Source organism: Prionailurus viverrinus, chromosome B4 (genome assembly GCF_022837055.1).
Source record: "Prionailurus viverrinus isolate Anna chromosome B4, UM_Priviv_1.0, whole genome shotgun sequence".
Lineage (NCBI taxonomy): Eukaryota > Metazoa > Chordata > Mammalia > Carnivora > Felidae > Prionailurus > Prionailurus viverrinus.
In genome coordinates this window covers 70,508,790-70,521,990 of record NC_062567.1, presented here as the reverse complement: position 1 = coordinate 70,521,990, position 13,201 = coordinate 70,508,790, and the positions used below count along the sequence as shown (strand labels likewise).

The 13,201-nt window shown below is 40.5% G+C and overlaps 1 protein-coding gene across 2 annotated transcripts in view; it reads left to right on the top strand.

Annotated features, from left to right (window-relative positions):
* SLC38A1 (solute carrier family 38 member 1) overlaps nt 1–11,671 on the top strand; it is a 68,868-nt gene extending 57,197 nt beyond the window's left edge. For both annotated transcript variants that reach the window (XM_047868014.1, XM_047868013.1), the window contains exons 13-17: nt 374–474; nt 2,554–2,672; nt 3,614–3,755; nt 3,863–3,960; nt 5,695–11,671. In XM_047868014.1, coding sequence (XP_047723970.1) covers nt 374–474; nt 2,554–2,672; nt 3,614–3,755; nt 3,863–3,960; nt 5,695–5,796 — 562 coding nt within the window. In that variant the 3' untranslated portion in view covers nt 5,797–11,671. The remainder of the gene's footprint in view (nt 1–373; nt 475–2,553; nt 2,673–3,613; nt 3,756–3,862; nt 3,961–5,694) is intronic.
* The last annotated feature ends 1,530 nt before the right edge of the window (nt 11,672–13,201 follow it).

Genomic DNA, 13,201 nt, shown 5'->3' with positions numbered 1-13,201 from the left:
CATCTGAATTTATTCTGCCCTTTTCCTCGTACATGCTGAGTATGGAGATAATATCAAAAACAAATACTAAAAAATATTCTCTGCCCTTCAGATGAGAACCTGATATTCTTTCAAAAGAATGGGGAAGAACACTCAAGGGATTGTTAGTTCCATGAATCTCTCTGTCACAATACCCATTTGGTATAAAAGAAGTTATTCTAAGCTGGCAAAATTGCAGGGGGCAGGGGAGGGTTCGGGAAAGGGAGGTAATTTCAGCTGGTCAGATCTGTCCTAGCCTGATAGAAGGCTGTTATTATTCTTCAGTATTAACATTGGCGCTTAAATTCAGTAACATGGTTGTTAATTTTTAAAATTCCTTTATCTTTGTTTATAGTCGATCACAGAAAAAGATGCAGATGGTTTCCAACATCTCCTTTTTCGCCATGTTTGTTATGTACTTCCTGACTGCCATTTTTGGCTACTTGACATTCTATGGTAAGTGGCTTCTGTTAGCACATAAATAGAGGTGTTTGTAAATAAATCAGCGAAAATTAGTATCCAAATAACTTTTAACGTGATAGCCCAAAAAAGCCACAAATCTACCCATTGATTTTGCTGGTCTTTCCTTATACAAATGGTGATGACTCCTTTATATATCTGTGCAGACTGCACAGTAGAATAATTACTGAAACAAGATACTGTATTTTTTTTCTCCTACTACTGTCTTTAAAAGAAATTGCATTTTATAAGTATTCCACTTTTACCGAGGAAAGTTTAAAACTATACCAGAGGAGGCTTTCTTAATTGCTATTGTGAATTGGGTCAGATTCCATTAATAGAAAAGAGACAGAGACAGATTTTGCAAGTGAGAAAGAGCAGGGCGCTACCCTCCTGACACTTGTGTTAATTAAAAATAAAACGCCTGACTGTTCACTGCAATTTGGAGCCCTGCAAAGATTTGAAGGAATGGCAGAGAAGGTTAAAAGGAATGAAACCTGAAAAAGAGATATACTGTATTTCATTTGTAATTTATTGACCTTGTATGAATAGTTTACCTTCTTTTACTAAGTCTTCATCCTCTCCTATTCAAATTATCCTCCAGCTGTATTTAACATGTTTCATTATTATTATAATTTGGGACCTGATTTAAATTTGAATACATGTATTTCACATTGTTCTCTATTAAATAATATTTCTCTGGGGCATTTTTTTTTTTCATAAACACAAACGCCTCAAAATTTAAACATGTTTAGAGATGATTAATTCAGCCTGGAGAGAAAGGCTACCCTGATTATATAGTTGTATTGTTACCATTTTCACAAGCAGTGGCAGACAGCATTGTCTGATGAATCCATAAATGCCACATTAAATTTTTGCATAAAAATGGTGTTTCTAAGTTTCCTGCAGAGTTGCAGGCCTGGGAGAGGGGGTGGTAAAGGGAGGGAGGGAGAGCTTCATGTTAGTTGAACAGTCTCACTGTTATCTTGTTCAAGCTTTGAGTTTTCTTTGCAAATCCATTTCTTTTTTCACATAAAGTAGAATACAAACCCTTTCATACTCTTAGGTTAAAGCGAAAGGCTCAGCTATTTTTAGATGGTTATGAGTTTTAAATCAAGAAAATTAAAACCAATGAGATTTTTATTACAACCTAGGCTCCTTTTTCCAAAACTGAGGCCAGTCTATGGCCCAGCATAGAATTGGAATCCCACCCCCAGACTCTTGAGATTGGTTCATTCTAGCTTTGGTTGTCTTTGAAATAACATTCAGAAGCTCAGAGTTAAGAAAAAGTTCAAAGTGGTACAGAAGCGAAATACTTTTTTTAAATAAGAAAACCATACATGAAAGAGAATTACTTCCTGATTGTGGTGAAGTTCCATTAGAACCTCTGTTGCTTGGCCACTGGAAGTTGTGCGAAAAGAGGAGGGTTTGAAAAACGCTCTATGTAGCCCATAGTCCCCTCAGCAAGACTGCAGCAATTTGGCATTGTTTGATGAGTGGCAACAAGGGAGGGAAAATCTAGATTATTAGAAGGGTTTTTAAAGCATTTTAAAACATTTTTTTAAATATTAATTTTTGAGAGAGAGGGAGTGCGTGTGAGTGAAGCAGGGACAGAGAGAGAGGGAGACAGAGGATCCGGCGTGGGCCCTGCACTGAGAGCAGAGCGCCCAACATGGGGCGCAAACCCACAAACCCGAAGATCATGAGCTGAGCCAAAGTCGGACGCTAAACTGACTGAGCCACTCAGGTGCTCCAGAAGGGTTTTGTTCTTCAGCTGTATGTTATTTTTAATCCCAATTCACACCTAGGTCGAATTTAGTATAACTTAAGCATCCCTACACTGTGTAGCTTCTTTCTAGTGATTACTATAAATTCCTTTTGAAGTTACATATGGACAGGTGGAGCATGTCTCACACCGGGGATTTTTCTTTTCAACTTTATAAATTGTTTTAATAGTTATTTCAACACCCAGAACATTGCTTTCCTTGCCCTCTAGTTTATAAATTCTTTGATGTTCAGAAAAACTGTCATTTGGCCATGTGCTTTCTTTCTAATACTCTCTTTTCCTCGGTTCAGAAAATGTGCAATCAGACCTCCTTCACAAGTACCAGAGTAAAGATGACATTCTCATCCTGACAGTGCGGCTGGCTGTAATTGTTGCTGTCATCCTCACAGTGCCGGTGTTATTCTTCACGGTGAGTAAAAGGCCTCGGTGCAATATGAGAAAAGTTGAGGTCTTGCCTTTCCTTCTGTGTTAAGGAGGCTGTTCCAGAGAAAGCCTGCTGCAGGTAACTATCCTGTGTCACTGAAACTGTATCAGGAAAGGACCCCGAGACTTGGTTGAGGCTCTTCAGAAAGAAAGTAGGATCAGTGAGATAGGGTAGCCTTTGATGGAATGAATCTTAATTCTAATTAATCTGTTCCTCCTTTACAGAGAAATGTAGATAGAATGTTTGAATCTTGATTGTCCATGATGAGAGAACATAAAAGGACCAGAAGAGAATACTTAGTCATAGATAAAAACACCCAGGGGTGCCTGGGTGGCTCAGTCGGTTAAGTGTCCAACTTCGGCTCAGGTCATGCATGATCTCATCATGGTTCGGGAGTTTGAGCCCTGTGTTGGGCTCTGTGCTGACAGCTCAGAGCCTGGAGCCTGTCAGATTCTGTGTCTTCCTCTCTCTCTGACCCTCCCCCTCTTGCACTCCGTCTCTCAAAAATGAATAAACATTAAAAAAATATATTTATCAGGGCCCCTGGGTAGCTCAGTCAGTTAAGCTTCTGACTCTTGATTTCAGCTAAGGTCATGACTTCATGGTTCATGAGTTTGAGCCCCTCATGAGGCTCACACCCTCTCCCTCTCTCTCTGCCCCTCCCCCTACTCTCTCTATCTCAAAATAAATAAATAAACTTAAAACACACACACACACACACACAGAAATTATTCCCCACAAAAGAAAACTACCTATTTATAAATAAAAATACCTGCCTGAAATCAAGACCCCCTGGTTGTAATACTGCACAAGGTCTTAGAAAACACTTCACAGATTCCCATGCACCAGTATGTTCGTTTCTGCTGAGAATGTGAGGGTTGCCGGGCCAGAGGCCCTCACAGAGTCTTTGTTTTTTGATCCTGTAGGTTCGTTCATCTTTATTTGAACTGGCTAAGAAAACAAAGTTTAATTTATGTCGTCATGTCTTGGTTACCTTCATACTCTTGGTTATTATCAACTTGTTGGTGATCTTCATACCCTCCATGAAGGATATTTTTGGAGTCGTAGGTATGGGTATGGCTTTATTTTATGCTCCTCATTCTACAACAGCTGCTTAGAATGCTACAGTTTCACCGTAACAACTTCAAACTTTTTTTTTTTTTCTTATTTTACAGGAGTTACATCTGCCAATATGCTTATTTTCATTCTTCCTTCATCTCTTTATTTAAAAATCACAAGTCAGGATGGAGATAAAGGGACTCAAAGAATTTGGGTATGTCTCATGCCGGCCACTCTAAGTTTTCTGATTAGTTTTTCATTTAAATTTACCAAATTAATAGTCCATCTCCACCACCTAATCCTACTGTTAGTGACCTGAAAAGGGGACACCAGTCCTATAGTTTTCCCCTTTGGGAGATTTAAAATATCACATCAGAATCTTCTCTATTCTCTCAAAATGTGTTACTCTTACTGTGCCTTAGCTTTTGCTCTGAGCTAGGGTTAGGGCCAGCTGTCATCCTATTTCTCTGTAAGGCAATGCTTTGTCTTTATCAAGACAGGAAAGGGAAAGAGACTCAAAGATTTCATGTAGCCCACTGTTTTCTGTAGAATTCCTAGTCATGCAACTCCTTCCGACAACCCAGGGAACATGGGACACCTTAATTAAGGTGGCTGAGTTAGCTTAAAGAGCCTTTTTATGATTTGACAAAAATGCTTTGGAACAACAGACCTGGATTCAGAAACTACCTTTCTATATTGGGATTCTTGTTTCCAGGTCTGGTGAAGTTCAAAGGCATCTTGGAGGTGGTGCACTTGGAGAAAGTGAGGGAAGCAGGGGTGAAGTGGCTGCTACATGAGTACCTTCTGGAGCACCATTTTGTTTGGCCTCGGAGAAGGCTTCTCAGCTGCCCTCCCAAATAGTGTAAGCGCTCCAACTGCACGTATTACAGAGTCAGCAGAGATGTAGGCAGGAGGGATCATCCTTGTACATTTAGGAGAGGCAGCATTGATGCTGATACAGCACCTACCTCCCCAACAGGATTATCCCTGAAGCCGTATGTCCCAAACCCTTCTAAACCTTCCCAGTAGGGGTTTCACAAGGACAGAGAAGGAGCAGTCACTTTGGCACAGCAGTAAAATATACTCAGATTAAATCAGAAAATGGTAGAGGCCTGTTGCCCATGAATTCGCTGGGCCTCCCCAACCCTGCTCCCATGTTAAAGCTGGTCATAGGATCTACCAGACAGCATTAGACAAGGGATCCTGTCCATGTGGGGCCCCACTGGGAGTCAGACCAGCTCTCTGACGGTGAAGTCTGTACAACTCCACCATTCACCTTTTCTCCTTCCCTTAGCTCTGTCCTCCAGGCTCCAGTCCAGCCCCTTGGCTCTTCTGTTGCTTTATCCTTCTCCCTGCAAAGCTCTCATTGGACACTTTTAAGGCCAAGCAATTTCTAACCTCATGTTCTTCAGATTCTGGATTTAGTAACCTATCCCCACTCTGGCCTTCCTCAACCCTTAAAATAACTTAGTTGTGGCTACTCATTTCCTATTTCACTTGATCAAATCTACTTTGCTCTTATATATCTTTTCTCCCCACTTTTTCAAACAGAAATGTTTGCCTGCCAGCGATAACCTAGGTTGGTTGGTAAAAAGCAACGAAATGACCTGTATGGTTTTAAAGACCATTTTTCCCTTTTAGTTGTAGTCTGAGTGTGAAAGAAACTGTAAGGATACCCAGTGCGTTACAGAATGGATTCATTCTGAGGTGACCATGAAGTCAAAGAACTAGAATGGAGAGGATGGCCCTGCATAGCTTAGTCCTCGTTTCCCCATCCTTGGAGAATCAGATCCATACAGCCTTGGAATGATTCTCACAGGTCAGCAATGGCTGTAACAAACCCCAAATACAAGGGGACACAAAAAGAGAGGGAAGGCATTTCTATTTTTTTCCCAGGTGTATGTGGTTGGCTTCACTGAAAATAACCCTTGCCTTTGTGTTGCTCCAGGCTGCCCTCTTCTTGGGCCTGGGGGTGTTGTTTTCCCTGGTCAGCATCCCATTGGTCATCTATGACTGGGCCTGCTCATCAAATAGTGACGAAGGCCACTGAGACCAGCTGAGGACAGGAGACATTTCCAGACCGCTGCTCGGCCATGTCACCCCACATCAGCAATCTTCATCACTTCTTTTGCAAGTTTACAGAAGCAAACAGAAATTCACAACATACTTAAAATGGAATAACATTTTGGTAGCAAAACAGAAACCAGTTTCTATAATGGTTCCAGTCCCTCTAAGATTTCAGATCAATTTAAGGATTGTGGATATTTTTTTTTTTTTTTAAGTTTCATGCAATTGTGTATCTCCGTGCTCTTCACAGTTATTTTTCACTCTTCTAACTCTATTTTTTTGTGACTTCCTGGTCCCTTAAAACTTTGAAAACATGATCATCAATCATGTTTATTTATTACACATCCAGATTCTGTAATAATTTTCCTGCCGATGTTCCACTCACATCATCTGTACCTTTTTAGAAAAGAATCTTGAATTGTATATAGTTATTTTGCTTTACAGAAAAAAAAAATGGTTTCATAAGTATTTTGCCTACTTTGGTTAACATAGCACACAGGGATACTTGTAAGAGAGTGACAGGGTGTGTGCCATTGCTGGATCAGAACCTGCCCAATATTTGAGGTGGCTCTGATCACCCGGCAGCCGGGGGGCTCTAGCAGTCCAGTGGCCTCATTGGTACTACATCCTGCTTTATGCAGAGACATTCTCCAATGAGTGTTCTCAGCTGGGAAGGGGGTGAGAATGACTTCTTACCTTGGTAAACATATTAAACCACACATTTGGGTTACCTAGCAAGTGAAGTTTTGTTTCCCTCTTGGCAAATTGTGTCAAAGTTACTCTAAGCTGAGTCACCTTCCACTGAGGGAGACCCTTGACACCTTTGCAATAAATTGAGAAGCAAGAGTATCCAAAATGCTTAAGAAAATATTCCTCTGATACAAATGGCCTTCAACCCTACACCTGTATTGTTGAAAGGAGAAAAAGCATTTTCTTAAATTATGAACCCAGCAGCTTTTACTCATGTCCACCAGCTTTTTGCACAGGGAATAATGTGTATCTAGCCAAGGACGATCTAAGAGAAGTAATTCCTGTTTTATATTGGGTACTTTAGGGGGGTCTTTAAAAGACTTGTTTTATATCTATAAATTTAGGTTATTACAAATACAAGATTTTTGTACCTTAAATATAAGCCTCATTCCTATTTCTTCTCCATTAACAATCCACCCAGAGTCTTGGAAAAAAAAAAAAAACGAAAAAAAGAAAAGAAACATAGCACCCTCAGAAATAGCCTTTGAGAAGAACTTGTGACAAAATCAGTGTACCTTCCTTCCCTCAGATGGGGACTCTGGTGCCTGTGCTGTTTCTTCTTCTTGTCCCTAACCAAGGAGTGGGCCATTACTGCCTGTCTGACGTGACCCACACAGAGGACATAGTTGCCTCACACTCTTACCCCAGCCCCACTGTCCCCTAAACAGGGTAGAGGGAAAATCCACAGAGACTGAAAAAGAAGAGAGTTGGGGACAAGTCACACAGCTTGGAAAGTTGGGGGAAAGTAAGGAAACCTAGAACCACATGTTCCCTAAGCTGGACAATCACCTGTGATTGGACAGTCTATATCACACAGTAAGAAATGTTTGTGTTCTGTGAGCTGGTCTCTTGAAACAGGATTTGTATTTCATTTATATTCTGGTTGAATTTCTCAAACACCTAAGTTCACCGAGCACGGATTTCTTATCCAGAGATCAGAATCTAACTGCAGACTCTTAGCAGGATTTCCAAGCACTTAGCTCTGAGTTCTGTTCCTCCTTCACTCAAATCCCCAAAGGCCTCTGCTCACCATTCACTGGGAGTAACAAGGAACTGTCCGCTCCCCCTTTACAGACTAATGTCCCATAGAAAAGGCATCATCAAAGTACCTTGTTGTGATCCTCTTTGGGAGAAGGAAAGGTTGTTTCCTGCATTTCCTGGTAGGATCATTATAGCTTTTAATGTAATGCTCCTGAATTACATCCACATTAGGTCAGACAGAGTCCAGGTAATTAGATATGAATGCCTACCTATACATGAATACCTAACCTAGTAAAATCCACAGCCACCTCTGTCCCTTTCAGCAGTATCTTCCATATTGGATGAAAAGCAAAGCAAGTCCTTTGGCCCTTGGAGGCTTGTCTAGAGCACCGAGTAGTGAAATAGCCAGGTAGTGGACTGACCCTCCATAAAAAAATACATAGTTTAGTTTACAAAGCAATATTAGGCTACTTTGTATTTTCCTCATTAATTTATAACAATTTCTTTTACACTCACAAAGTCAGTTTAGAAAATTATCATGAACTCTTGGGATGTGTAGTGGTATTTTTGGATCTCTGGATTTTATGTGTCAGCACAAGGAATTTTTATTATTATTTAAAATATTTATTTAGAGGAGGCACGTTGTTGATGTCTGTGATACCATGGGTTTTTAAAATTTTCTTTGTGTGTGATCTAAGTTCATTATCGACTGAATATAATAGACCCCACTGTTCATTTGTTATATACCGCTGATTAATTACATCATTTGTGTGGGATTAGCTGTCAATGTACTGCAATAATTCTTGTTCAGAATAGTGAACTGGTAGCCAAAAATACATGTATCACAGATGTTAGGTAGAATTTAAACAACAGTCAAGTGCTATAGAAGTTTTTTCTGCTAAATTAGTAGACTAAAGAATATTATACCTTAGCCATTGGGAGCAGCACGTTTTCCTTTGGTAGATAGAACCTTAACACTAGTGAACAGTGCCAGTTTCATACTTTGGATTTAGAACTGTTCTCTAGTTCTTATAACACAATATACTGTAAATCCCTAATTTACTTAACGTTACTTACTGGGAGTGGAGTAGTAAACTGTGTACAGGAAAGAAATCTAGTCTTGTGAAACACGGGCTGTCCCCAATTTATAAGCAGATCATGTTACAAAGCCCTGTTAGTTGGTTGTTTGCAAGCCAGAATGTATTTTCCTCCGGGAACTATGTTATACATGGTGTTTAGGCTCCCAGAGCAGCTAGGAAAGATGATCAGACCCATGGTTTAGCAGAATAGGATAATGTAACATGATTGCTAAAAAGCCTAACCACCAAAAATAATATTGTTTCTAAGGAGTATTTGTTCAGAGTTGCCAAGAATATGTCATTCCTGTGAATGAAGTCTGGACTGCCCACGCCAGCCACACACCAGCTGCTGGGTGGTGGGGGTAGAGCCACCACCAGTTAGTGGTGACCACAGTGGCCTGAAGCAGGGTGTCCAGCACAGGAGGGGGAGAATAAATCCAGGGCCACCAGAGAGCCTGGTGGTAGAAGGAGGATGAAGGAGGATGAGGGGACCTCTTGTGGGCTGGAAACCACCAGGGACGTGCCTCCCCTGCTATCCTTTCTTTTGCCTGGAGTTCTCAGGCTTGGCCTGACTCTTCTGTTCGTAGGACCTGTTGCTCCTATCGTTTGTCTCCTTCCCTGCCCATTACAGAACAGGATGTTGCTGCCTAGCTTCTCCTATATGCCAGTCGTTGAAGCACACAGCACTTTTAATGGGTTTAGTGCTAACAAACCATTGTTTAACTGCCTAGTAATCAGATCGGTGTAAAAAAGCTCTCTGCTGACCTTCCTTCTTTATACTTCCAGACCGTGTTGAGAAAGGTGCACATGGGTGATGGTCATGGGGCTGGGGGTGGACAAGGAGCTGTGGTAAGATTCCTCAGTGTCTCAGGGGACACGTGAGACAGTTGCCCTGCAACGGACTTCTTTCTGGAGTTGGACTCAGGCCTCTAAGCCAGTGGTTCTCAAAGTATGGCCCCCAGATCAGCAGCGACAGCATCACCTGAGGCCTTGTCAGAATGCAGGTTCTTGGGCCCCACCCCAGAACTAATGAAATCAGAAGTTGTCAAGGTGGAAGCCTTCAGCAGTCTGGGTTTGAATGAGCCCTTTGGGCAATCTTGATGCACATCAAGTTTGAGAACCACTCCAGGTCACTTTGTCTTTCACTTGTTCTCCCCATTAGTCCTACCTCAGAGTATGTTACCTAGGAAACGCTGGTGCAGGTGTACAATCATAAAGGAAGGCTGCCTGCGCTCGGGGGTATCTGGGCTGAGGCACACTAAGATTACATTTTTTGAAGCTGCGAAGGAGGTGAGGTGTGTGTGTGTGTGTGTGTGTGGAGAATGAAAAGAAAACACACTCTGTACATGCATTTTGGATACTGAATTCGTGTCATGAGTAAGCTCTCCACAGTGTTGGTGTGCGTTGTGTAATGACCCATTCTGTCCCTCTTTTAAATTGAATTCTCTAGAAAGTTCTGCACTTCATCATAAGCATCTCCAAGCTGCTCAGAAAAGGATGTAGAGCCCAGCTCCATTTCAATAGATCGGAATGCTGAAGGGCACATTTATTGGAGTGGGGAGGAAGTTGATGATAAGATCAGATTTGATTTTATGCCTTAGAGCAAAAGCCATTAGTTTCCCTCAGTTTATCAATGTAAATGGCTTGAGGCTTAGAAAGGGCGGAAGCTTTAAGAATAGAATTCCTCCATTCTGGTTGTGTAAACTTGTAGCTGCTCTCAAAACAAAGAAGGTACAGACTATATCATTTAGCAATGCTAATACATGGTTTTCCTTAGGGATGGCAGATCTGAGAATCCTTTAGCGAAGAACACACTTCCTCTAAAATACACACAGTGGATTATTTATGATGACATAGGGCTTTCGGGTACAAATTGGGAATGGGGTGGCTAACAACTGAAAAATATCACTAAATCTAAAAGGGAAAGTTCTTGGAAATTGTAAAATTCACAAGGCTCAGACACTCTCCTTCTTTAGGGTTTTCTCAGAGGAAGGGCTTTGAACTGGGCCTGGCTGTCTACAAGTTTGAATTTGTGTTTTTAAAAGGAAGAATCTATGCAGCTGAGGTTTATTGTAGGAAGTACTTCGTTTGTATGTAAATATGTTGTAAATAAACAGGAGGCTGTATATTTTTTCAGTCGTTGGTCCACACTGAAATAGAAGTCTGCATATCAAGAATCTAGTCTACATATCAAGAATAAATGTTGTCCTAGATATTAGTGGTTTTGTTTGGGAACTAGACAAATTTACATTCTCTCCCAGGTAACATTGTTCTCTCAGTGTAAACTTGGAATCTAAAAATCTTAATTGTTTTAGAAAGCAAAATGTCTGAGAAATAGCTGTATTGATTTCTTATACTGGTATTAAGCTCAGTTATTTAAGAGATAATCCTCTGAGCTACAAATAAGGAATATTTAAACCCAAGTTATTGTCATATAGATATACTCAAAATGACAAATTGTTTCTTCATACTGCTCTTTCACTGTTAACACTGATACCACTATACAGTGTTTATAAAAACAGAAGTTGGGGAGAATTTTTTCCAAAATTGAACTGCTGCATTTCCCAAACTTTGGGATCTTTGAAAGGGGGAAAAACCTGCACATTAACTATGAACACGAATTTGAAGGGGCGGGGGGGGGGGGGGAAGGACGGACCATTTTATCAAGTTTTTGAAAATCTCGCATGTCTGCCTTTCATTTTCAGTGTTGACGCCAACATAGACTGTCTGAAGCCATTTCTACCCAAAACATTTGAATCTTGATCATTGGTACTTAATCCACTCTCCAGAGTCCAGTTGTATTTTAGACTTCATATAAGTCCAATATATGTAGCACACCACAGTTTTATTAATGTAAAAACTTGTAAATGACTTTCAGATGGGTGATAGAAGTGAATGTCACAAGTCACAAAATTTTGCTATTCATGGTTAATCAAATAGTTTATTTTCCCCCCAGGATGTGGTGTAAATAAAGAAATATAAGAAGTTCTGTTCTATAATTGTTCTGTTAACATAGTTTTTAAACATTAAAAATGTGAACTAAAAGTATTTTTGAACTTGCCTTCATTCTTTTGGGATGCAATACTAAAATGGGGGCATTTGGTTGTTGGAGACAGATTTGCACACATTTGTCAGTGTTCTAGAACACTGTATGTTCATGAGAGCTTATATTTACCTCCGCAAACTTAAAGTACTTCTGATAGAAATCTATCTGATTTGAAACATTACATATTTCTCCATTCCTTGTAATCAGAGTAGGTTGAACATAATTTTTTTTAAACTCAGGTTCTTCTTTATGAATATTAATTTCTGTGCTATGTTGTAATCAAGACTTTAATCTTCCTCTACTCATATTGTAGCCATCATAAAACAGAAACTTCTTTTTTTTTAATTTTTTTTTTCAACGTTTTATTTATTTTTGGGACAGAGAGAGACAGAGCATGAACGGGGGAGGGGCAGAGAGAGAGGGAGACACAGAATTGGAAACAGGCTCCAGGCTCTGAGCCATCAGCCCAGAGCCCGACGCAGGGCTCGAACTCACGGACCGCGAGATCGTGACCTGGCTGAAGTCGGACGCCTAACCGACTGCGCCACCCAGGCGCCCCATAAAACAGAAACTTCTATTAGTACTTCCATTTCTCCAGGAACTATTAAGAGAAAAGCTTCTGCAGCCTGGCCTTTGCTTTGTCCATCACTGACTCCTCCTCTCCATGATCTTAGGAAAGTTTTATCAGACCAGCAACATGGCCAGAGTCTGATACCCAAATTCCTTTTTTGGACAGGGTTACTGCAAAAACAACCTCATATAACTGGGTATGAGGCCCTTCTTGACTCTCCCTGAGCTGCCTGGTTGATAGCCAATTCTGCAGAGCACATGCGGATCTCAAGGTGGAAATTTGGGGCACAGGAGTCCAAGCTGTGCATTCCAATTTAGCTTCATTAACAATAAAGCTGATATTTTTATGCATATGAGCCTCTTGTCTCTATGTCTTAATTGATCAAAACTCCAAAGGTAAAGGGTATAAGTCATTATTACTTTTCAAACTCAAGCAGTTGTTAAAAGTATGAACACCCAAAAGGCCATTGAGTGCACGAGCAGGTTTTGTTCTAAATCAAAAGGTCTAATCCACTAGTGGTTTTGATAGTTCTGACTTCTTCCACTATCCATGAATGTCTGCCATTACCGTTCTAGTCTGCTCTGTTTTATATATAATTGTTGAGGTAAGAGTTATTCTCTACCTCCCCTAGGGAATAAACTATGGGTTTACTAACCCTGCAACTCAGAAGACCTGTTCACCTACCTTCTGGACCTCTAGTTGTATTCTGTCTGAGTAGGATAGTCTGGAAGGAGTTATGAGGCCCAAATAACTGGGCCAACTTTTTGTATACCAATGTTTTATCTTTAAATGGTTTACATTTTAGACTAATCCAAATTGGCAGGGTAATCTCTTCTTTCTCTATGGGCTCAGTGCAACATCAAATTAACTTGTCAGATTATCAAAGCATCTTATAAAGCTACTGCATTTACAACAGATTTTTACTGATGTGGAAATAAATGACTGGATCATAATAGCACAT